At 38.6% G+C, this 25,241-nt stretch overlaps 1 protein-coding gene across 1 annotated transcript in view; it reads right to left on the bottom strand.

The window, feature by feature from the left end:
* BRIP1 (BRCA1 interacting helicase 1) overlaps positions 1-25,241 on the bottom strand; it is a 208,413-nt gene that overhangs the window by 24,454 nt on the left and 158,718 nt on the right. Inside the window, 1 exon segment of the mRNA XM_062174775.1 lies at positions 20,318-20,430. Within this exon segment, the coding sequence (XP_062030759.1) occupies positions 20,318-20,430 (113 nt within the window).

The raw sequence follows: 25,241 nt of genomic DNA, 5'->3' as shown, positions 1-25,241 counted from the left end.
AAAAGAATGTACATTCTGATGTTAGGTGGAAGGTGCTATGTCTTTTATGTTTGTTTATATTTGTTGGTTGATAGTGCTCAGGATTTCTATTTTCTGTTAATTTTCCTTCTAGTTGATCTATTCATTATTCAATTTAGAGTATTAAAGTCTCCAATGATTATTTTTGAATATTTATTTCTGACAATTTTTGCTACATGTGTTTTGGGGCACTTTTGTTTCATGTTTGTCATTGTTATTGTTCTTCACAGAGTAACATTTTTAGTAGTATAAAATATCCATTGTCTGAATAGTTTGTGTTTAAGACCTGTTTTGTCTGTTACCAGCATAACCAAAGCAGCTGTCTCTTGTTTACCATTTGTTAGTATGTTCTTTCCCATTCTTTTACTTTCAAACTGATTATATTTCTTAACTGAAATACTTCTCTTGTAGCCAGTATACATTTCAATTATGTTATTTTAAATTCATTCTGTCAATCTTTGTTCTTTGATTGGAGTGTTTAATTCATTTACATTTAATGTAATTACTGATAAGGCAGGATTTAGCTATTTTGTAAAAACTCACTTTGTTATTTGCTTTCTATATATGTATTTGATGCTTCTGTTTTTCTATTACTGCATCCTTCTGTGTTCAATACATATTTTCTAGTTTACCATTTTAAATCCCTTGTAATTTTTCACTATATATTTTAGTTACTTGTGGTTGCTTTGAGAGAATAAACATCTTAATAATCTGATCTTCTGTATATAAAGAGAATTGGAAATGAAAAAAAAAAAACAACCTGGAATTAAAAAGGAAATGGCATAGAAAATTAATTAATTTGAAAAAAAATTATGTAGGATCTCTGTCTTTAATGTGCTGTACATTGCTATTTAATGCTATAATTAGTAATCCAATGGTAGTTTTTTCACTTTATGTTGCTATATGGGCAAAATGTTGAAATCTTTACCTAATATATACTAAACTGATCTTCTGTATATAAAGAGAATTGAAAATGAATCTTAACATGAATGGAAGGGGAAAGGGAGCGGGAAAGGAGAGGGTTGCGGGTGGGAGGGAAGTTATGGGAGGGGGGAAGCCATTGTAACCCATAAGCTATACTTTGGAAATTTATATTCATTAAATAAAAGTAAAAAAAAAAAGAAACATAGTACGGCTAATGTGAGGGTTCAAGTGGCTACTACTGTTGAAGCACTCAGATTAGTGCTTACATACAAAAAAAACAATATATTCAGTTGTTATTTTGTTCCTGTTGTCACAATTACTGATATTATTATTGAAGAATGAAAATAGTCACAAAACTCCAGTCTCTGAAGCCCATCATATTCATCTAAAAGGAACCCAACATAGAAATGAAGGTTTCGGAGCCGGCGCTGTGGCACAGCAGGTTTTAACCTGCCCTGAGGTGCCGGCATCCCATATGGGTGCTGGTTCTAGTCCTGCCTGTTCCTCTTCTGATCCAGCTCTCTGCTATGGCCTGGGGAAGCAGTGGAGGATGGCCCAAGTCCTTGAGCCCCTGCACCCACGTGGGAGACCTGGAAGAAGCTCCTGGCTTCTGGCTTCAGATCAGCACAGCTCCAGCCATTGCGGCCATCAGATGAGTGAACCATTGGATGGAAGACCTCTCTATCTGCCTCTACCTCTCTCTGCCTCTACTTCTCTCTGTAACTCTTTAAAATAAATAAAACAAATCTTTTTTAATAATCAGTCAAGATTAATACCAACATAATTCCCAAAATAAACAAAAGTATTTTTCCTGTATAGTTCTGTTCTTGGCCCCTTCACCTTTGTGTTGTTACCTTCATATAAATTACATCTTTATACAGATGTGCACTAAAGGGTTAACATAGAAGGCTGAACTGTCTATCCATAGAATGGCCTGCTTAAAGGTGACCCTTTGCTGGTGAATGTGAACTTAGGCTTCAGGAGGGCTGCCACCACTGATTGATCAGAGTGTCTCACAGTTCCTAAATGGTTTATGCAATCATGTTAATGCAAAACATCTATTTTTCCATCTAGGAAGCCACACTTTTGGGAGGTGCTAGGAAACAGCTGCTTCCCTTAGCCCCCAGTAAAGTCTTGTTGGTAGAAGTTCACACGTGATGTCATGGTCAAGGTAATTAGGTCTATTCTGATTCCAGTGAGAGAGGACCACTAAGCTCGCTTCCCCCTGGATTTTCCTTATACACCTTTAATCTTCTTGATAGTGCTTCTTATCTTTTCATTGTGACAAATTCTGGCCATATATAAAACTACATGCTGAGGCTATCAGTGTTCCAAGTGCATTACTGAGCCTGAGGGTGGTCTTATGACCACTGAGGAAATCACCACAGATTTACAATTATTGATATATGTAGCTGGTTTTTTTTTTTTAAATCAGGTGAGAAAAAGGATTATAAGCCAAAAATATACACTTAGACTCTCTTATATATTTACTGATAAAGTTACTATTGTGGGCATTCTGTATTTTGTCATGTGGATAGGAGTTGCTGCCAAACTGCCTTTCAGTTTCAGCCTGGATTCCCTTTATTATTTTCTATAGATTAAGTTTGCTAGAGATTAATACACTCAGTTTTTGTTTAATTCCCCTTCCATTTAAAGGACAATTTTGTTAGATTTTTTTTTTCACTTTCAGCACTGTGAACATATAAATCACCTGATTCAGTGTCTCCCTAATTTTTGATGGAAAAATGCCTGTTAATCTTACTGAGGTTCCCCATCCACGAGTCGCTTTTCTTTTGCTACCTTGATTTAATCAGTTGATTTCCCCCGTCTATGTTTAGGTCTTCTTGAGTTCATCCAAAGTGGAGTTTGATCTTGGTTGTGCACATAAATGCCTTTCATCAGATTGGGAAAGTTCTCAGTCATGATTTTTCATATATTTTCCATTTTCTCTTTTTTCCTTCTGAACTGCCACTATGTGTATAGTAGTATGTTTGATAAGGTTTCTGAGATTATGTTCATTAATCTTTTTCTTTTCCATAAGTCTTTATAATCTCAATTGATGTACTTGTATCTGCATATAAACTGATTCTTCTCCCTCATCATATCTACTATTGGCCCTTCTAATGAATTTTTCATTTCAGTTATTATAATTTTCAACTCCAGAATTTCCCTTAGGCTCTTTTTTTTTTTTAACACATTTTATTTCTTTATGATACCTTAAGATTCTTTACATGTTCTTTACATGTTTTTATCATAGTTTCCTAAAGTTCTTTAGACATAGTTTTCTTAATTCTCAACCATATTTAAACTATATTTGTCCAGTAGACAAGTAAAATAATCTGGGCTTCCTCAGGAACTGTTTCTATTGATTATTCCCTCTGGCCCCCTGTGTATGCATATGCTTTTTTCTTCCTTTGACTTAAGTCATATTTTTTTGTTGAAAACAGTACATTTTACATAGTAATAACATGGCAACTCTAGAACTCAGATTATTCTGCCTGCTTGAGATTTTTTATTGTTGCACTTTGCTGTTTCAGATAATCTGTAAAGTCTGTATCCTGTTATGTGTGGCCATTGAAGACTGGTTAGATTAGTGGTCAGCAAATTAGTAGATGGAAATTTCCTTAAATGTCTGGAATAATTATGCCTCCCATTCTTTGCCAATAGGCTTGTATACTAGGACACACTTTTCAACTTTCAGCAAAGCAGGTAACAACATTGCCTTAGTCTTCATTTCTTGCTTCAGTACAAAATCAAGGTCAAAGCTTAGGACCTTCTCAGATAGTCTAAGTATGTGCACATCCATGATTATGTGTACAGTAAAACACATATGTGTACCTCACTCAAGACCCAGGAACAGTCTCAGGGGAGGGTTAAGGAGAAAACAGCATAGGAAACGCTAAATAATTTGGGAGAACACAGTGGACCTACGTGGAGGGTGAAGATGCGCACAACTTGGGACCCCACCAGCCGAGAGCCTCTGTACCAGTGTTGGAGACCAAGGTGAGACCAGACTGCAGTAGCCCAAGTCACTGGTGAAAAAGCTACAGGAAGAGCCTAGAGGGAATCTGGCTTGGAGCACCATGGGGGATGGTGTACCCACCAAAATAGAGGAGAAAAAACAAAGGGGGTGGCATGTTTTCTCTCTGCCCAGTCGTCCTGTGAAGGCATCTTGTGACAAGCTGACAGAGTGAAGGTGCCTATTGGACATATGTAACAGCTATGCCAGCTTGTGTCCAGGCCCAGCAACCAGCAAAGCAGAGACTCCTGAGTCTGGTGCAGAGAATAGACAGGGGGCTGGGTGCTCATGACTGTGGGAGGGTTGTGTGCCAACTATGAAAACACAGACTGCATGGGAGGACTCAGGGTGTGACTGGGACATTGGGCAGTCACTGTGGGAGGCTCCACACCATCAGGGCTCCCTAGTTACCTGGCAAGAGATACTGCTGGGAAATCTGAGCTTATACTGAGGACTGCACAGATCCTTTGTGTGGTCCTTGTGGCAGAGTGGACGAATAATACACTTACTGGGGCTAGCACCCAGGCACTGGTCTCCTTAAAAGAGAGGAGCTCAGCTGAGTCTATGCCAACAAACAAGAAGAAACCTCCCTTCTGATTAAAAATAAACAAACAAACAAAAAAAGATTTACCACGCCAAATCACACATGTCACCTCAAACACACCCTGGAGCACTGAACAGAGCTCTCTGGCCACTCCCACCACATGCCTCTAGGTATTCCCTGAAAGCAGACACTCTGATAATCCACACATAGTCCAAAGATAAAAGCTGCCATGGTGAAAATTCAAAGAAACCAATGAGTATCCCCACAAATGCTGAATAAAAAATGCACCAATACAAGAAACAAGAACAAGGAAGACAACATGACACCCCCAAAAGAACACAACACCTCAACACTAGATTGTGAAGATGAAGAAACTGAAGAAATGCCAGAAATGGAATTCAAAAACTTGATCATAGGATTACTTAGAAGTAATCAGAACCAAATGCTGAAACTAATGAAATCCATATGACATGAAAAAATCTCTCCCATGAAATTGAGATCTTAAGGAGAAATCTAAAGAAATCTTAGAAATGAAGAATTCAATAGAACAAATAAAAATACAGTGGAGATTCTTAACAACAGAATCAGTAAGCAGAAGAAAGAATATCTGACTTAAAAGACAAAGCACAGAAAATTATAAAGTCAGACCAAACGCAAGAAGAAGTTAGAAAACTAAAACACACTGTTGGGAATCTACAGGTTACTATCAAACGAACCAACATACTGGTTCTAGGAGTTCCTGAAGGCATGGAAAGAGAGAAAGGATTAGAAGGCCTTTTTAGTGAAATAATACCAGAAGATTTCCCCAGGTTGGAGAAAGAAAGGGGCATCCAAATATAGGAAGAACATAGAACTCCCGGTAGACATGACGAGAAAAGATCTTTACCACGACACTTTGTAATCAAACTCTCCACAGTAAAACAAAGAAAATAATCTAAAACGTGCACGAGAGAAACGCCAGATTACTTTCAGAGGACGTCCAATTACATTCATAGCGGACTTCTCTTCAGAAACCCTACAGGCTAAGAGAGAATGGCAAGATATATTTCAAGTCTTAAGAGAAAAAACACTCAATCCCGAACACTATACCTTGCAAAGCTCTCATTTATGAACGAAAGTGAAATAAAGACCTTCCATGATAAATAGAAACTTAAAGATTTTGTCACCACTCATTCAGCCCTGCAGGAGATACTTAAGGATGTGCTGCACACAGAAACACAGAAACACAGTCATTATTATGGAAGAAAGTAAAGGAAGAAAAGCTCCCAAAAAAAGTACAACGGAAATCCAAAGTAAAAAATAGGAATATTTATGGAAAAATGGCAGGGCAAAGTTATGACTTATCAATAGTCACCTTGAATGTAAATGGCCTTAACTCTCCTGTTAAGACACAGACTGGCTGAATGGTTTAAAAAATGCAAACCTGCCAGCGCCACAGTGCACTAGGTTAATTCTCTGCTTGCAGCGCCAGCATCCCATACAGGCGCCAGTTCTAGTCCCAGCTGCCACTCTTCCAGTCCAGCTCTCTGCTATGGCCTGGGAAAGCAGTAGAAGAAGGACCAAGTGCTTGGGCCCCTGTACCCGCATGGGAGACCTGGAAGAAGCTCCTGGCTCCAGATTGGCACAGCTCTGGCCATTGTGGCCATTTGGGGAGTGAACCAATGGAAGGAAGACACCTCTCTCTCTCTCTCTCTAACTCTACCTGTCAAATAAATAAATAAATAAAACCTTAAAAAAAAAAAAAGCAAACCCATCTATTTGCTGCCTATAATACACCTATCTGACTAACATGATGCATGAAGACTGAAAGTGAAAGGATGGAAAAAGATATTCCATGCCAACAGAAACAAAAAGAGCTAGTGTAGCCATCTTAATATCAGACAAAATAGACTTTAACACAAAAACTGTTAAAAGAGACAAAGAAGAGCACTATGAAATGATGAAGGGATGAATTCAACAGGATGAAGTGACTATTATAAACATACATGCACCTAATTACAGGGTAACTGGCTATTTAAAAGAAACATTGAGGGATCTAAAGGGAGACATAGACTCCAATACAGTAGTAATGGGGGATTTCAATACCCCACTTTCAGCAAAAGACATGTCAATCAGAAAATCAGCAAGGAAACGGCAGAGTTAACTGACACTATAGACCAAATGGACCTAACAGATATCTACAGAACTTTTCATCCTACAGTTGCAGCAAACCAAACCCAAAACTAGTAGGAAAAAAATAATTAAAATTGGAGAAGAAATCAACAAAAATGTGAAAGCAAAAAACAACATAAAAGATCAGCAAATCGAAGGGCTGGTTTTTTGAAAAAATAAACCAAACTGACACACCATTGGCCCAACTAACCAAAATAAAGAAAGAAGATCCAAATCAATAAAATTAGAGATGAAAAAGGAAATTTAACAACTGACACCATAGGAATAAAAAGAATCATCAGAAATTACTACAAAAAGCTGTATGTCAACAAATTGGGAAACCTAGAAGAAATGGATAGACTCCTGGACACATATAACCTACCTAAATTGAGCAAAGAAGCCATAGAAACCTAAACAGACGCATTACCAAGAAAAAAACTGAATCAGTAATAAAGGCCCTCCCAAAAAGGAAAAAGGCAGGACCAGATGGCTTCACTGCTGAATTCTACCAATAAAATAACTAACTCCACTTCAGCCTGGTTCTGGTACAAAAACAAATGTCTATACCAATGGAACAGAATAGAAATGCCAGAATCAATCCAAGCATCTACAAGCAACTTATTATTTGACCAAGGAGCTAAAACCAATCCTTGGAGCAAGGACAGTCTCTTCAGCAAATGGTGCTGGGTAAACTGGATTTCCACATGCAGGAGTATGAAGCAGGACACTTATGTTACACCTTACACGAAATCCATTCAAAATGGATTAAAGAACTAAATATATGAGCTGAGATCATCAGATTATTAGAGAACATTGGGGAAACCCTGCAAGACATTGGCACAAGCAGTGAGTTCTTGGAAAGACTCCAGAGACACAGGCAATCAGCCAAAAATCAACAAATGGGATTATATCAAAGTGAGAAGCTTCTGTACTGTAAAACACTCAGGAAAGGGAGAGGCAACTGATAGAATGGGAGAAATAATCTGCAAACAATGCGACTGATAAAGGATTAAAAACCAGAATATATAATAAGATCAAGAAACTACAACAACAAAACAAGCCAGTTAAGAAATGAGCAAAAGAATTAAACAGACATTTTTCACAAGAGGAAATCCAAATGACCAACAAACACATGAAAAAATGTTCAGGATCACTAGCTGTCAAAGAAATGCAAATCAAAACCACAATGAGGTTTCACCTCACCCCAGTCAAAAGTCTTTCATAAAGAAAGCAACGAACAAAAAATGCTGGTGAGGATGTGGGGAAAACGGTACCCTAATCCACTGCTGGTGGGAATGTAAACTGGTAAAACCACTAAGGAAATCAGTTTGGAAATACCTCAGAAATCTGAATATAGACCTCCTATATGATCCAACCATCCCACTCCTGGGAATAAGAGTTATCTGCACCCCCATTTTTTTAACTGTAGCTCAATTCACAATAGCTAAGACATGGAATCAACCTAAATGTCCGTCAACTGAAGACTGGATAAAGAAATTATGGGATATGTACTCTATGGAATACTACACAGTGGTTGAAAAAAATGAAATCCAGTCATTTTCAACACAATGGACGAATCTGGAAAACATCATACTTAGTGAAATAAGCTAATCCCAAAGAGACAAATACCATATGTTCTCCCTGATCTGTGATAACAGAACACCTAAAATTAGGAAATCTATAGAAGTGAAATTGACACTTTGAGAAGCAAGTGACTTAAACAGCCCTTGTCTTGACTGTCGAGGAACAGTTTTGTTTTTTGTTTTTTTAATGGATAATGGGACTGAGAATGGGAGCGGGAGGAGGAGGTAAGGCAGGGTGGGAGTAGGAGTAGGAGGACAGGTATAATGCTAAGATCACTATATTCCTAAAGCTGTACTTACAAAATTTATACTCAGGCCGGCGCCGTGGCGTAACAGGCTAATCCTCCACCTTGCGGCGCCGGCACACCGGGTTCTAGTCCCGGTTGGGGCGCCGGACTCTATCCCGGTTGCCCCTCTTCCAGGCCAGCTCTCTGCTATGGCCCGGGAAGGCAGTGGAGGATGGCCCAAGTGCTTGGGCCCTGCACCCGCAAGGGAGACCAGGAGAAGCACCTGGCTCCTGGCTTCGGATCAGCGAGATACGCCGTCCGTAGCGGCCATTGGAGGGTGAACCAACGGCAAAAAGGAAGACCTTCCTCTCTGTCTCTCTCTCACTATCCACTCTGCCTGTCAAAAAAAAAAAAAAATTTATACTCATTAAATACATGGTTTCTTTGGGGAAAAAAAAAAGACCCAGGAAGTTTTCAGAACTTCTAAAGCCTCTAATTGATATCTATTCACCAGCTTTTCTCTGTGCATACTGTAGTTAGCCTCTTATGTGCCCCAAATATCAATCATGGTTGCAGGAAGCTGTGAAATTTAACTGCTGGGTGAGCTTTGAGTCAGGTCAAATACAGATAAGCTCGTGAGTTGGGTCTTTCCAGGGGACCACCAAACAGGTCACTTAAAGACAGCTTTTCAGGAATGTGCTCTAGCTCCATTCTGCCCCTGCCATAGCTGTCAAGTTGTTGGCTTTAACAATGATTGTAGGGGGCTGGAGCTATCGCATAGTAGGTTAAGCCTCTGCAGTGCTGGCATCCCAAATGGGTGCCGGTTCAATTCCTGGCTGCTCTACTTCTGAACCAGCTCCCTGCTAATGGCCTGGGAAAGCAGTGGAAGATGGCCAAAGTGCTTGGGGCCCTGTGCCCATGTGGGAGACCTGGAAGAAGCTTCTGGCTCCTGGCTTTGGATTGGCCCATCTCTGGCCATTGCACCATTTGGGGAGTGAACCAGTAGATGGAAGACCTCTCTTTCTGTCTCTCCCTCTGTCTGTCTGTAACTCTGCCTCTCAAATAAATAAATTAATTTTTAAAAAATTGTAGGCAGTTGGTTTTAAGGCTGTGAACTTGGAGAGAAGGCATGGGAATGGGGTAAGTTAAAATGTCAGAAAGCTCACTGTATTTAATATCAAGCCATTTTTTTATGGATAAATATCCAGTTTTGATAAATTTAATTATAAGTTTTTGTTTCTTTTCCTGCTGCTTTTTGAACTTTTAGATGTCTTTTATGTGTTGCTACTTTTGAGGACCTCCCCCAGTTTGTTAACAAGTTAAGGATATCTTTGCAATGCTTACAAAGGATATTGGTCTGTAGTTTTGGTTTTTGTTTTTTTTTTCTGTTTTTATATTTTTCCTCCGGTTTGGTAGCTAGTTAATGCTGTCCTCAAAAAATGAACTCGGGAAGGGTTCCATCTTCTGTTTTCCAGAAGATATCATGTAGAATTGGTGTTATTTTTTTCTTTAAATGTTTTGTAATTTTTGCTGGTGAATCCATTTGGATGGACATGTTTTTTCCAGAAAGCTTTTAACTATGAATTGAATTTCTTTAGATAGAGTATTAATCATCTCATTTATTCATCTTGGATGAGATTTAATATTTCATGAATTTTCAGAAATTAGTCCATTTCATCCAAGTTGTCAAATGTGTATCATTTTAATGTCTATGGAGTCTGTAGTATTAACTGTAGTTCCTAATTTAATAATTGTGGTTTCTCTTTTCTCTGTGAGTTTTGTTAATTTTGTTGTTTCTTTCAGAGTCTGCTTTTAGTTTCATTAATTTTCTTCAATTTGTTTTCAATTTCATTGACTTACTTCCTTTTTCCTTTGTTTGCCTTACACTTGTTTTGCTCTCTGTGTTAATCATGTTACTGTTTAAGATCTTTCTTCTTTCCTAAAAAGAGCAGTTAATTATAAGTTTCCTTCCGACATTGCTTTGGCTGCAGCTCACAAGATTGTTTTTTCTTTTCTCTCTCTTTTTTTTTTTTTTTTTTTTTTGACAGGCAGAGTTAGACAGTGAGAGAGAGAGAGGGAAAGGTCTTCCCTACATTGGTTCACTCCCCAAATGGCTGCCATGGCTGGTGCTATGCTGATCCGAAGCCAGGAGCCAGGTGCTTCCTCCTGGTCTCCCATGCGGGTGTAAGGCCCAAGCACTTGGGCCATCCTCCACAGCAGAGGGCTGGACTGGAAGAGGAGCAACCGGGACAGAATCCGGCGCCCCAACCAGGACTAGGACCCAGGGTACCAGCGCCACAGGTGGAGGATTAGCCAAGTGAGCCATGGCACCAGCCAGCTCCCAAGTTTTAATGGGTTATATTTTCATTTTTTATTAGTTCACAATATTTTATAATTTTCCTTGAGACTTCCTGTTTTGCCTATGGATTATTTAGAAGTATGTTGCCTAACTACCAAGTATTTGGACATTTTTTTTCTGTTACTGATTTACAGTTTGTTTAACTTCATTATGTCTAAAGCATATACTTAATATGACTTTATGGTCTACAAATTCCATATACAGTTGAAATCAGTGTTTACTTTTCTTACTCAGTGGAGAACTTTATAATATCAGTTTAATTCTGTTGACTAATAATGTTCAAGTCTTCCCTATTGGTTTGTCTACCAGTTCTATTAGACTGGAATTTGGAATTCTTCAACTGTAAGTGTGAATTTCAACTCTAAATGTGAATTTGTTTATTTTTCCCTTCAGATCTGACAGGTTTGGTTTAATGCATTTAAAAATGCTGTTTTGGGGGCATTTACATTTAGGAATGTTATGTCTTATTGGGAAATTGGTACTTTTATCATTATGTAAGGTTTCTTTTCATTCCTACTAATTTTATTTGCTCTGAATTCTACTTTGTTTGAAATTGATATGGTCAGTCCAGCCAGTTCATCGGTATTTTGAATTCTGATCTTCTTTCCAAGTCTGCCTCATGGTACACGAACTACACATGCTGCACTATGCATTCTGTCTAGGTTCTTAAACAACATAAAATGTATTTCCTTCATCTTAACTAGTATTGAAACCCCTATGCTAATTTTAAAAAATATTTATTTATTTGAAAAGTGTATTAATAGAGGAGACAGAGATCATCCAACTGTTGGTTCATTCCACAAATGGCTGCAACAGCCAGGATTGGGCCAGGATGAAGCCAGGAGCCAAAAATTCCATCTAGGCATCCCAAAGATGTGGCAGGGTCCCAAGTACTTGGGCCATCATCTGCTGCTTCCCCAAGTACATTAGCATGGAGCTGGATTGGAAGCATACTGATATTGAATGCCAGCACTGCAAGCAGTGGCTTAAATTGCTGCACCACAATAATGGATCTCCATCAGCCTTTTCTTAAAGTTAATTTTACCTTTATAGATTTTCATTCTTACCAATGGAATACCCAGCATATTTTAAGATATAGTATTATAATGCTTTTAGTGGCAGACAGAACAGTTTTACCTTCCCATTTCTCATCCTCAATTTCTATGTTTCTGAAACAATTACTTTTAACTGTTTTAGACAGTTTTGGTTATGTACCTCCAAATTTCTAAATACTACCTATACTACTACTACTTGGGTTTTGACCTTTGGAAATTATGTATTGACTGCCTTCTGTGGAAGACTTTTTTTTTTTTTTTTTTTGACAGGCAGAGTGGACAGTGAGAGAGAGAGAGAGAGAGAGAAAGGTCTTCCTTTGCCATTGTTTCACCCTCCAATGACTGCTGCGGCCAGTGCGCTGCGGCTGGCACACCACGCTGATCAGAAGCCAGGAGCCAGGCGCTTCTCCTGGTCTCCCATGCGGGTGCAGGGCCCAAGGACTTGGGCCATCTTCCTCAGCACTCCCGGGCCAAAGCAGAGAGCTGGACTGAAAGAGGGGCAACCGGGACAGAATCCGGCGCCCCAACCAGGACTAGGACCCAGGGTACCAGCGCCACAAGGCGGAGGATTAGCCTATTGTGCCGCGGTGCCGGCCGAAGACATTTATTTTTCTTTCTTTATTATTATTTTTTTTTTGACAGGCACAGTGGATAGTGAGAGAGAGACAGAGAGAAAGGTCTTTTTGCCGTTGGTTCACGCTCCAATGGCCGCTGCGGCCCAAGTACTTGGGCCATCCTCCACTGCCTTCCCGGGCCATAGCAGAGAGCTGGCCTGGAAGAGGGGCAACCGGGATAGAGTCCGGCGCCCCAACCGGGACTAGAACCCGGTGTGCCAGCGCCGCAGGCAGAGGATTAGCTTGTTAAGCCATGGTGCCGGCCGACATTTATTTTTCATATACACCAACCTCTTATTTCTTTACATACAATTCTTGTTTAAATCAGTATCTACTGGATTACCATTAAGAACTGAGCCACACAGCATATTTTCTGAATTTTCTTCTATTTTGAGCAGATCTTCCAGTAACATCCTAAGAAAGTACTCATTTGAAGTAAATGTGTTAGGTCTTTAAATTTGGAAGGCTTTATTCTACTGTTATAGTTTATTGATAGTTTGGCTTCCATAGAACTCAAATTGCGACTTAAAAATTTCCTTAAAAAATTTGAAGGCAATTTTGTCTATCTTTTAGCTTCAGTCTTGCTTTTTAGAATTCTGTTGTGATTCTAGATCCTCATCTTTTGTATAAGACTTGTCTTTTGCTGTGGAAGATTCTGAAAACCTTTTCTTTATCTCAGATACACAGACACTGCACAGGTACTCTGTAGCTTTTAACCCTTTACCTGTGCTTCTGTGGGCCCTTTCAATAAAAGAAAAAATCAGGCTCCTCAATTTTGAGGAACTGTCTTACTTTTGGATATCATCTGTTCCTTGATATGTATATCCTATTTATGAGAAGTTGACTCACGCATATGTATATATTTTTCCCCATTTTTTTGTCTTTTTCATATGGGAATTTTCATCTGGTCTTCCAAGTCCTATTCTGCATCTGAAAACTATTGTTATCATGTACATTTCTGACAGTTTTTTGTTTTTGTTGTTTTTGTTTTGTTTTGACAGGCAGAGTGGACAGTGAGAGAGAGAGACAGAGAGAAAGGTCTTCCTTTTCCATTGGTTCACCCCTCAATGGCCACTGTGGCCGGCACACTGCGCTGATCCGAAGCCAGGAGCCAGGTGCTTCTCCTGGTCTCCCATGCGGGTGCAGGGCCCAAGGACTTGGGCCATCCTCCACTGCACTCTCGGGCCACAGCAGAGAGCTGGACAGGAAGAGGAGCTACCCAGACAGAATCCGGTGCCCCGACCCGACTAGAACCCGGGGTGCCAGCGCCACAGGCGGAGAATTAGCCTATTATAGAGCCATGGCACCGGCCTAGTTTTTTGTTTTTCTTTCATGGAAGCAATATATTACCTTTATTACTATTTACATTACTATAAATTCTTTGAAGATTTCTCTTATCTAGGCGTTGGCAAATTAAGCCTACAGAGCAAATCTGGCCCATGTCTTATTTTTGTTTAGCCTGCCAAAAAAGAAATGGTATTTATATTTTAAAAAAAACAAAGAGACAGGGACTGCATGTGGTCTGCAACACCTAAAATATATGCTATTTGGCTCTCTAAAGAAGAATCTAGCCAGCTCTTGTTCTCTTCTGTTGTACTATATTTGTTTTTTGTAAGCTCTTTGTCCTGTTTATTTTTTGCTAGAATTGTTTTGTTGTTTTGGTTTTGTTTTCATGTTACAAACTTTATTTCAGTATGTGGTGAAGATTCTTCACCTATTTAATAATAAGGCACCAAAACACTGATTGGTGGCCCTGTATGTATATTTGGGGCTTATGGGGAAGGTTTTGCTGTAATTTGATAGGAACAGAGTACTTTATAGGCACTTTCTTATAAGGTGGGTCAGTTTCCCTAGGGAGGAATTTTACACATTTCTGCCTGATAGATAGAAGATGGGGACCAGCGCTGTGGCACAGAAGGTCAAGCCTCTGCCTGCAGTGCCAGCATTCCATATGGGCACTGGTTCATGTCCTGGCTGCTCCTCTTCCAATCTAGCTCTCTGCTTACGGCCTGGGAGAGCAGTGGAAGATGGCCCAACTGTTTGGGCTCCTGCACCCACACGGGAGACCTGGAGAAGCTCCTGGCTTCTCACCGGCCCTGCTCTGGCCATTGTGGCCAGTTGGGGAGAGGATGGTGAACCAGCAGATGGAAGATCTTTCTGTCTGTCTCGCCTGCTTTCTGTCTGTAACTCTGCCTCTCAAGTAAATAAAACAAAAACAAAACAAAACAAAAACTGAAAATGCAGACTGCATTCAGACTGAGTTAAAAAAAAAGAAAAAGACTGACAGCCTACTCACAGCTGAGAAAGAAGAAAGAGATGGAGTTTTTACATTCAGTACATAGAAGTTCTATACATAGGATGTATGTATTAACTGCCATCTTTAATACTTTCATAGCTATGCCTGATGTTGAAGAATATAGACACTCCCTGGTTCAGACTTTACAGAAGTACAGCTGGTTGAGGGAGAGGCTGTTTAACTGCTTCCTATACAATCTTGCAACCAATTCTGTTTTTACTTTAATGGACAGTTTAGAGTTTCTGAAGTCCTAAGCTTCTCTATACATGAATAGGGAGGCCCTTGTTGGCTTTCAACGCTGTAGATTTAAATTCCAGCCTTCCCATGCCTCCTAAGTCATTTTGTCATTCAACTGTTTTTCAGAGTTCAGAATTTATTGGCACTTCTTATCTGCCATTGTTTCTCCTCTAACTCTTTGTAACTTTTTATATTTTTAGTCCTTTACTGTCATGGAACTTTGAGAAAGAAGATTGATGTTCTATTTTTCCAAAGGGAATTTTTGAATGTTGCTATGGTTTGGATAAATCCCCTAAGGGTTCTCCTATGCTGGAAGCTTGCTTCCCAGTGTGGCAGTGTTGACAGATGGTGGAACCTTTAAGAAGCTCTACCTAGTACAAAGTATTTGGGTGATGGGGACCCCTGCCTTCAGAAAGAATTAATATTGTTCCTGCAGAAGCCAGGCTAGTTACTGTGAGAGCAGGTTGTTACACATGAGTGAGCCTGATCCTAAATCCCTCTGACTCTTTATCTTGCCAGGTAATCAGTCCCTCTCACACACACTTCTGCCATGTCATCTGCCATGCTGTGTGACGCAGTCAAGGAAAACCTCATGAGATCTCTGATTTTGGCCTTTCAGTCTCCAAAACTGTGAACTAAACAAATCTTTTTCCCTTATAGCATACCTCATATTAGGTATTTTGTACTGCAAAAGAAAATAGACTAATAGAAATGTAAATTTTGACATTCTTTTTCTATATTATTTTAAAGTAATCTGTAAGTTCTAAAGCAGCAGACTATACAGCTGGCCAGAATAGGAAGATTAATACTTTCAACACTGTCAAAGTGTTGAAAAATCAATGGAACATCAGGATGCCACTCTTTTGGTACTACTTTGATTTGTATTTAAAGCACCCTATAGAAACAGGTATTTAACAAAACAGCTAGGGGAAAGAAGTTGCCTCTTTATTTCATTGCTTTCATACTGTCTTGCTCAAGTGAATTATGACCACAAGAGACAAAGATGATACTTACAGTAAAGCAGGCTAGTTCAGGAAATGCATAGTGCAGTGGTAACCCAGTTGCAAAATCACCTGGGATGTTTCCAAAGGCTATTATTATATTACAAATAATTCTTATACTTCAAATACTCTAACAGTTCCATGTGGGCTTTAAAAATAAGATAACATTGGCTGGTGCCGTGGCTCACTAGGCTAATCCTCCGCCTGTGGCGCTGGCACACCGGGTTCTAGACCCAGTTGGGGCACTGGATTCTGTCCTGGTTGCTCCTTTTCCAGTCCAGCTCTCTGCTGTGGCCCGGGAGTGCAGTGGAGGATGGCCCAAGTGCTTGGGCCTTGCACCCACATGGGAGACCAGGGGAAGCACCTGGCTCCTGGCTTCGGATCGGCGCGATGTGCAGGCCACAGCACGCTGGCTGTAGCAGCCATTTGGGGGGTGAACCAATGGAAAAGGAAGACCTTTCTCTGTCTCTCTGTCTAACTCTGCCTGTAAAAAAAAAAGTGACATTAGTAAAAATCTAGTGATTTCTGCTTACTCTGCATCATCTACCTGTACCCCTTAGAAAGAGTGCCTCAGTATATTCCCCTTTTCTGTCAATCAACAAACACCATGATTTTTATCAAATGATGTAAAATATTTGCTTGATCTTCTTTATGATTTATTTTTATTTATTTGAAAGGGGGATAGAGAGATATCTTCTATCTGTTGGTTCACTCCCCAAATGGCTGTAATAATTTAGTCTGGGTCAGGAATTCCATCGTAGTTTACCACATAGGTGGCAGGGGTCCAGGTACTTGGGCTATCTTCTGCTGCCTTCCCAGGCACCTTAGCAGGGAGCTGGATTGGAAGCAGAGCAGTTAGGACTCACACTGGAACTCTGATATGGGATGCTGGTGTTGCAGGCAATGGCTTAACCCACTGTACCACAATGCTGCCCCATTGATCTTTATAATTTTTTAAAGTTTTTTTTTTTTTTTTTTTTTTTTTATGCTGGCATCCCATATGAGTGCTTCGTTGAGTACTAGCTGCTTTACTCCCAATCCAGCTCCTGGCTAATGTCTCTGGGGAAAGAAATGGAAGATGGCCCAAGTGCTTGGGCCCCTGCACTCAGATTGGAGACCTGGATGAAGTTCCAGGGCCCAGGCTTCTAGCCTGGCCTAGCCCCAGCTGTTCAGGCCATGTAAATGAGTGAACCAGTAAATGGAAGATCTTTCTCTCTCTCTCTTTGTGTCACTCTGCCTTCAAATAAATAAATCTTTAAAGAAAACCAGTAAAATGACAGTTAGACTTTCTATTTTTTAAACTGATGAAATGCTAAAAATACAGTACTATACACAGCATTACAGATTAATGAATTATATTATAGTCTCGAAAAGCCTGTCATGAAGCTCTACAAGCTCTTTGGGGCAATGTGGTATTGTGGCAAAAGTACTGAATCTGGAATCTTTCCACTAATTCAACAAGTCTTTGTTAAGCATTTATGTCCCAAGCTGACAGAGCTGGTTTTAAGAGTTTAAAAATGTGTGTAACACATTTCTTCAAGAAAAGAAACATATAAGCAGGCAATTACAATGAGATAAGAGCTGAAACAGAGATAACATACAAACTGCTATGGGTTTACTAAGGTGTAAATAACTTGCTGGAGAAACAGAAAAAGTCCAAATAAAAGCTAAGACCTTCAACTATGGTTAGATTGTCAAATTTGCCAAATGAATTACAGAGTAATTTGTGTGCCAAGGTAGAGAAAGGATGTGGTAAATCTAATAAACGTTTATACTTCATGGTCAGAAGTTCAGTGGATAGAGCTAGGGCGATATAAAGATGAAAAAGCAGGTCCTGTGGTTTTTTAAAGAGAGGGCGGCCAAGATGTGAAGGGCCATTTAGTAGCTACGTGTAATGTCTCACAACTAGTTTAAAAACAAAACAATCAGAACAAAATATGGAATACTAGCATTGCTATTGGAAATGATCAATGGAAGAATCAAATGAAATAATAAATATGCAAAAAGTTTGTAAGTGACAAAAATAGGATACAAATGTAACTTTTGCTTCACAGGATTTCTTGAAATTCACAGCACTGTTTGTATTAAAAGTAAAACAAAAAAAAAATCAACTGAAGTAAAGATATTTATTTTCCTGAAATTAAATGACTAAAAGCTAAGAATTTCAAATATATGTTCAAGGTCCCTTAGAAACTATTATCTGAATATTAAAATTCAAACAAAAGAGGTCAGTCAGCAGAGAGAGACAAAGTAAACAGATGAAGCACTTTAAGAACAACTTGCAGTGTAATTAGATGCCACGTAAAATGGGATTTCTGGGCAGAAAAGAGCTGCAGTAGGGTATCAGAAGTTTAATCACAGAACTGAGTTGTTCAGTTTGAAGAGATTCATATAAAACACCATTCTAAAATGATATACATAGGAGTAGATGACATGATCTGAGAGTTACGTTCAATTTTTGGGTCCTGTGTCAATTAGGTCTTTTTATTTATTTTATTTTATTTTATTTTACTTTATTTTATTTTATTTTATTTTATTTTATTTTTTTGACAGGCAGAGTGGATAGTGAGAGAGAGAGACAGAGAGAAAGGTCTTCCTTTTTGCTGTTGGTTCACCCTCCAATGGCCACTGCGGCCGGCGCATCTCGCTGATCCGAAGCCAGGAGCCAGGTGCTTCTCCTGGTCTCCCATGCGGGTGCAGGGCCCAAGGAATTGGGCCATCCTCCACTGCCTTCCCGGGCCATAGCAGAGAGCTGGCCTGGAAGAGGGGCAACCGGGATAGAATCTGGCTCCTCAACCGGGACTAGAACCTGGTGTGTTGGCGCCACAAGGCAGAGGATTAGCCTGTTAAGCCACGGCACCGGCCATATGTCAATTAGGTCTATGTAAACTGAAGTTAAATGAATCCAGTCTATTTATGTGCAAGTGTACAAGATAAGTAAGAGAAATCTAAATTCTGGATTTAGTAAGGTAAAATTACAATTGGCTATGAGTCCTCTGGTTGTACTGTGCCTATGTCAAAGGCTATGTTTTCATGATTTTATTTGAATTCTATAAACTCCTTACAGTTTTGCTGAGAAAAAAAAAGTTATTATGTGGTTATATTTCAAAAACAGAGAATATATAAAATCAATTAGACTGTACAAAAATTGGAAATGGCATCCCATGATATGAAATTACAGTGTAGAGTGATGATTTAAATGATTGTTCCACAAAGCACAAATTTTCATAGGCTGGGATCTTTCAGAAAAAAAGTATTACTGTTAAATGTGGTCTAGTTGGTGTTATTCTTTAGTACCAATGACCATGGCTAGTTTCATCCTTCTTGAAAGACTTGCAAAATGCTTTATTGTTCACTTATGCCTCAAAAAGAGCTATTATTTTCTCTTTCAGTTATTCACTGTCCTTCAGTTTCAATGTTAATTTATCAACGTTATCACTTCAGATAGGAGACAGTGTACAGAATGCTATCACAGTTAACCAAAATAGCAATCTATACTTTTGATTTTATTATTATAGTTTGATTTTAGAAATGACTTTAAAATGAAAAGAATTTTCCCTAGTCTGTTGTCTTCTTTACAAAGACACAGAATAACAGTTTTATATTTGATGAAAGTAATTTAACAGATATAATAATTCAACACATCTTTAGCGACTAAAGGAACATAATTGCAAATAAATGGAACATTTCCTCACACTGGCTGGTATAGCAATATCATTACCTGAAATCTGGTGGGAGGGAGTGTGTACACATAAAAATCATTACCTGTAGGTATATCTACTCTGATTTGCATGTTACATATATATATGTACATGAACTGAAATATCTCCCACATGGGTGGCAGGGGCCAAAGCATTGCACCATCTTCTGCTTTCCCAGGTACATTAGCAGGGTGCTGGATCAGAAGTTGAGCAGCTGGGACTCAAACTAGTGCTCATATGGTCAGTTTTTATGCATCTATTTTAAAAAATAATCATCTAGGTTTTGATATTACAAGACTTTAAGTTTGTTGTGAGCTTTCTTTAAGAACCATCTTTGCATACCACTAATTGTGTGACAAATTATACGATTTCTTCAAACATTAGCAAATTTTGAGTTTTGTTTTAGGTATGATTATGACTATTTTCAATGTCTACTTGTGACATCTATAATTAAAAATTGACCAGTTCCTAGGGTTCCTGTTACACAAAAGTTTGCCAAATTAATTATAGTTAATGGCAATACTAGTTCTACATATAACCCTACAGATAATACTATAGTAATGTCATATAAAATTTCACTCTACTTACCTACCAAGGGCCTGATTTAAAGCCCTGTATGCTTGAATTTCATACCACTGCCGTCCAGGTAATAGACCTCTTAATTTTGAATGGTGGTCATTGTACTCACGCTTCAGTTCAACCTAATAATTTTAAAAAAGCATAAAAAATTTAGTAGATAATTAAAACTCACTTTAAAAATCATAACTTCAAACTTTTAAAATATTGTTTTAAGATTTATCTGACCTTTACAAAAAAAAGAAAGGTGGAATTGGAGATCATTATGCTGAGTGAAATGAGCCAGACACAGAAAGACAAATTCTATGTATCTTTTATCCTATGTGGAAGTATATGTACACATAAAGTTTATATTTTATATACACACACAATAATGTGTGCATGCCATATTATTGGCATATGGATGTATAGATGTTGCCTTCACTTCATTTCCCCAACATCATAATATCCCCTTCTGTCCTCACTTCATGATCATTGTGTTGTGTGTTGGCAGAGACCTGGATAAGAAGTAGAGCAGCCAGGACTTGAACCAGCACCTTTATGGGATGCTGGTGTCTCAGCCAGAGGCTTAACTTACAACACTGGCATCTACATATTATTTTTCAAAGAGAAAAAGGTATTTTGTTACCTAGTACTGATTTTTTTTTCACTTCTTCCCTTTTCCCTCATGCATATAGTTAGCTCTGCCATTAATGTTTACTGAGATGTAATTTACATGTAATAAAATTTATTTGAATAAAATTTATTTAAAATTCAATATACAAGTAGATGATAAATGTATAGTTATGTAACTACCCCCACAATCATAATATATAAGTTTCATTAGCACAAAAAGTTCCTCCTATCCTTTTTTGCCAATTTCCTTTTTATAATGCTGGTTGAGAAGCCCTCTGTTTGGCCTTTTTTAGAATTTCATGTAAATTCTACATAGAATGTAAACATCTATGATCTTTTTTCATTTTGGAATTCATTCATGTTAAAATGTATTTAGGTAGTTGATTCTTGTATGTTTATTCATTCTGATCTTTCTTCTTTAATTGTGACATTTAGATCTTTTATTATGATTAGATTTAAGACTACTAGCTTGCTATTTTTAAACATTTGCATTATCTACTTTTTGTTTTCTGGATTAGTCAGATTCTTTCTCCTAGTACAGGTGGAGAATGTCTGGCCCACTGTATAAGGTCCATAAAATCATTTTGTCTGGCCCAGCCACAGAAAGCACAGGTGGGACTTGAAATTTGATAAATCTATAGTAGGCTAATTTTTAGGCCGATAATTTTGAATGGCTGTGAATGCTGTTATAAATGGTCCCTGGCAGAAAAAAGGTTTCCTACCCTTATGCTTCTATTTTATCTTCACCACTGAATTTTTTAGCTGTATGTGTTCCCCCACCACCATCACCACTACCTTTTTTAAAAGTCATTCCTCTCGGGTTTACAATACACATCTTTAACTCATTGAAGTCTACTTCAGAATAATCTTAAACTACTTCATATATGGTATGAGAACTGCACCACAATATATTTCCTCACTTCCCTTTCTAGTCCTTTATGCTACGGCTGCCATACATTTTAGTTTTACCTGTACTATAAATTCACAAAACATTTTGATTTACACTTTAAATAGCATATTACCATTGATTTTTAAATAAGCTTTTAATTTTGGAATAAGTTTAGATTTACAGAAAAGTTACCAAGCTACCAGTATAGACTCCTTAAAACCTTTACTCAGTTTCCTCTAATGTAAACAAACATCTTTAATTACTGTAGTACATGTTAAATTAAGACATTAGTATGGGTACATTATTTTTAACTAATTTATGTATTTTACTCAGAGTGCCACTTTTTCCAGTAATGCTTTTTCTAAAAAGATAGGTATTTATTAAAGAATCCTGTATTTACTCACATGTTTATTATTCCTGGCATTCTTCATTTCCTGTATAGATTTATTTTTTGTCTTGTATCATTTCCCTTTCTACCTTAAGAACTTCCCTTAACATTAATAGTACAAGTCTGCTGGCAATGAATATCGGCCTTTCAGCCCTTGTTTTTCTGAAAAGTCTTTACTACACCCTCATGTTTTGAAAGATTTTCTTACTGGATCAAGAATTTTAACCATTTTATTTCAGTATTTTAAGAATGTCTCTTCATTATTTCCTAATTTGTATAGCTCTGGAGAAAACTCTGCTGTTGTCCTCTTTCTCTATATTTAATGTCTCGTGGGGGGGCCACTTTGGATGGGATTACAGTATGCCTTTATGTTTCTTCTGCTTTAATGTTTGTTTCTTGGATCTGTGAGTTCATAGTTTCCATCAAATTTGGGAAAATTTCAGCTGTTAATTCTTTTAAATTTTGGGCGCCGGCGCCATGGCTCACTTGGTTAATCCCCCGCCTGTGGCACTGGCATCCCATAGGGGCGCTGGGTTCTAGTCCCAGTTGCTCCTCTTCCAGTCCAGCTCTCTGCTGTGGCCTGGGAAGGCAGTGGAGGATGGCCCAAGTGCTTGGGGCCCTGTATCCACATGGGGACCAGGAGGAAGCACCTGGCTCCTGGCTTCGGATTGGCGTAGCGCCGGCCATAGCGGCCATTTTGGGGGTGAACCAACAAAAGGAAGACCTTTCTCTCTCTCTCTCACTAACTCTGTCAAAAATAAAAAATAGGTCGGCGCCGCGGCTCACTAGGCTAATCCTCCGCCTTGCGGCACCGGCACACCGGGTTCTAGTCCCGGTTGCCCCTCTTCCAGGCCAGCTCGCTGCTGTGGCCCGGGAGTGCAGTGGAGGATGGCCCAAGTGCTTGGGCCCTGCACCCGCATGGGAGACCAGGAGAAGCACCTGGCTCCTGGCTTCGGATCAGTGCAGTGCGCCGGCTGCAGCACGCCAGCCGTGGCGGCCATTGGAGGGTGAACCAACGGCAAAGAAGACCTTTCTCTCTGTATCTCTCTCACTGTCCACTCTGCCTGTCAAAAAAAATAAAAAATAAAAAAGACAGAAACCTGTCTTAAAAATATATATATAAATAAATAAATAAAACAAAAAATAAAAATAAATTCTTTTACATTTTTTTCTGCTTCCACATACTCTTTTCCTTTTGGTCTCCAACTATACCTTTATTAGGCCACTTTATAGTACCACGCATCACCAATGCTCTGTTCATTTTTTCCATGTTTTTCCCACTCTATATTTAAGTAATTTTAATCCTGTCTTTCAAGTTCACTGATTTGTTTGCAGTGTATTTTTATTGCACATATTGTATTTCTCTTATATGGAAATTTCACCTAGGTTTTTTTTTTTTTTCCAAAATCTTGTTTCTTTTCTCATCATGTTGATATCTTCTTTAAACATACAGAACATAAAACAGATTTTTAACCTCCTGGTCTGCTAGTTCCAACATCTCTGCCATTTCTGGTATTGTTTCTATTGATTGATTTTCCTCTGTATTATAGGTTATATCTTCATTTTCTTTGCATGTCTAATTTTTGACTGGATACTAGACACTGAATATTATGTCAATGTTTACTGGACTTCTGGTGTTAATATAAAAAGTTTTGATTTCTTCTGAAATGCAGTTAGGTTACTTGAAGCCAATTTGTTCTTCTTGAGGCTTGCTTTTAAGCTTCAATTAGGGCAGGTCCAAGCAGCCTTTTGTCTAGGGCTAACTGCTCCCAGTACAAGGGTGAAACTCTTGTGAAGATTGTATGCAGTGCCCCAGGATTGTAAGATCCTGTCTGTTCTAGCTGGTGGGAACACACACATCCCAGTGCTTTATGAGCTCAAGGAATTGTGCTGCTTACTCATTTTCCTGGCCTTGGGTAGGTCTCTCTTGTGTCTAACAATCAATACTCAACTAAAGACTCAAGGGAGCCCTTTGCAAGTATCTGTAGCCTTCCCTGGGCAGCTCTATCCTCTCTGGTACTTTATTTCACTGAACTCTGTCTCAATCCAGTTAGACTGCCAACTTCTGTCTGGGTTTATTCTCCCTGCACCGTGGCCTGGCCACTGTCTTCAGTCAATAATCTGGTGCAGTTATGTTTCATCCTGTTCCTTTCCTCTCAGGAATCTCAATTCTATTATGCCTACTGCCCAATGTCCAAACATTCAGTTTTCTAGTTTTTTCATGCAGAAGTGTAAATCTGATCTGTGTTACTTCTATTGCACTGAATTTTAATTTTTAAAAAGGTTTTGTTATGGAAAAATCTATCTATCCACAAAAGAGAGAGAACTGTTTCAAGTACTTCCATTATACAATATTGTCAGTATCTTGTCAGTCTTATTTTCTCATATACGTGTCAGGAAGAGTTGCTCTGGGATACTTTAAATCAAACTACATATAGTGATTTATGGCTTCGAAATATTTGAATGGTATCAAATTATAACTAAGACATTCTAAGAATTATGAAATTGTTGAATAATTTCTTATGGAATGGGGGGTTCAAATTCAAATCCCTATAGCACTAGAGGGCTGAAAAGCACTAGAGGGCTGAAAAGCACTAGAGGGCTGTGTGATTTGTGCCTATGTATCTCTTCTGAGGACAGAGTTAATAGTTTTTACTACATTCTTAAGGTGCAAAGATTCTAAAATATTAAGAATTGCTGCTTTTCAAATCCTCAACAAAAAACTCTTTTGTGAACTGAATTGCTGCTAGGTAAGCTTTATTGAAATAGATAAAACAGTGTCAATGTTTTATCAACCTAAAGTTTGGTTTTCCAGTTAGATATTGAAACATATAATTATAGAAACAGTGGAAGAGTGATATAGGGCCTGATAAAATTGGAATACAGATTCAGTCTAGAAACAGAACATTGTTTTACACATCATAAAGGTGGGATAAATAAATGGCATTAGGGATTTGAAAAACACCACTTTGAAAAACAAAGCTGGATCTCATATCATTTACAAAAACAAATTCAAGATACACAGAAAACTTATAAATATTCTA

The sequence above is a fragment of the Lepus europaeus genome, chromosome 18 (assembly GCF_033115175.1).
Source record: "Lepus europaeus isolate LE1 chromosome 18, mLepTim1.pri, whole genome shotgun sequence".
Classification (NCBI taxonomy): domain Eukaryota; kingdom Metazoa; phylum Chordata; class Mammalia; order Lagomorpha; family Leporidae; genus Lepus; species Lepus europaeus.
Note: the sequence above shows the minus strand (reverse complement) of the source record. Positions and strands in the feature narration are given on the sequence as shown.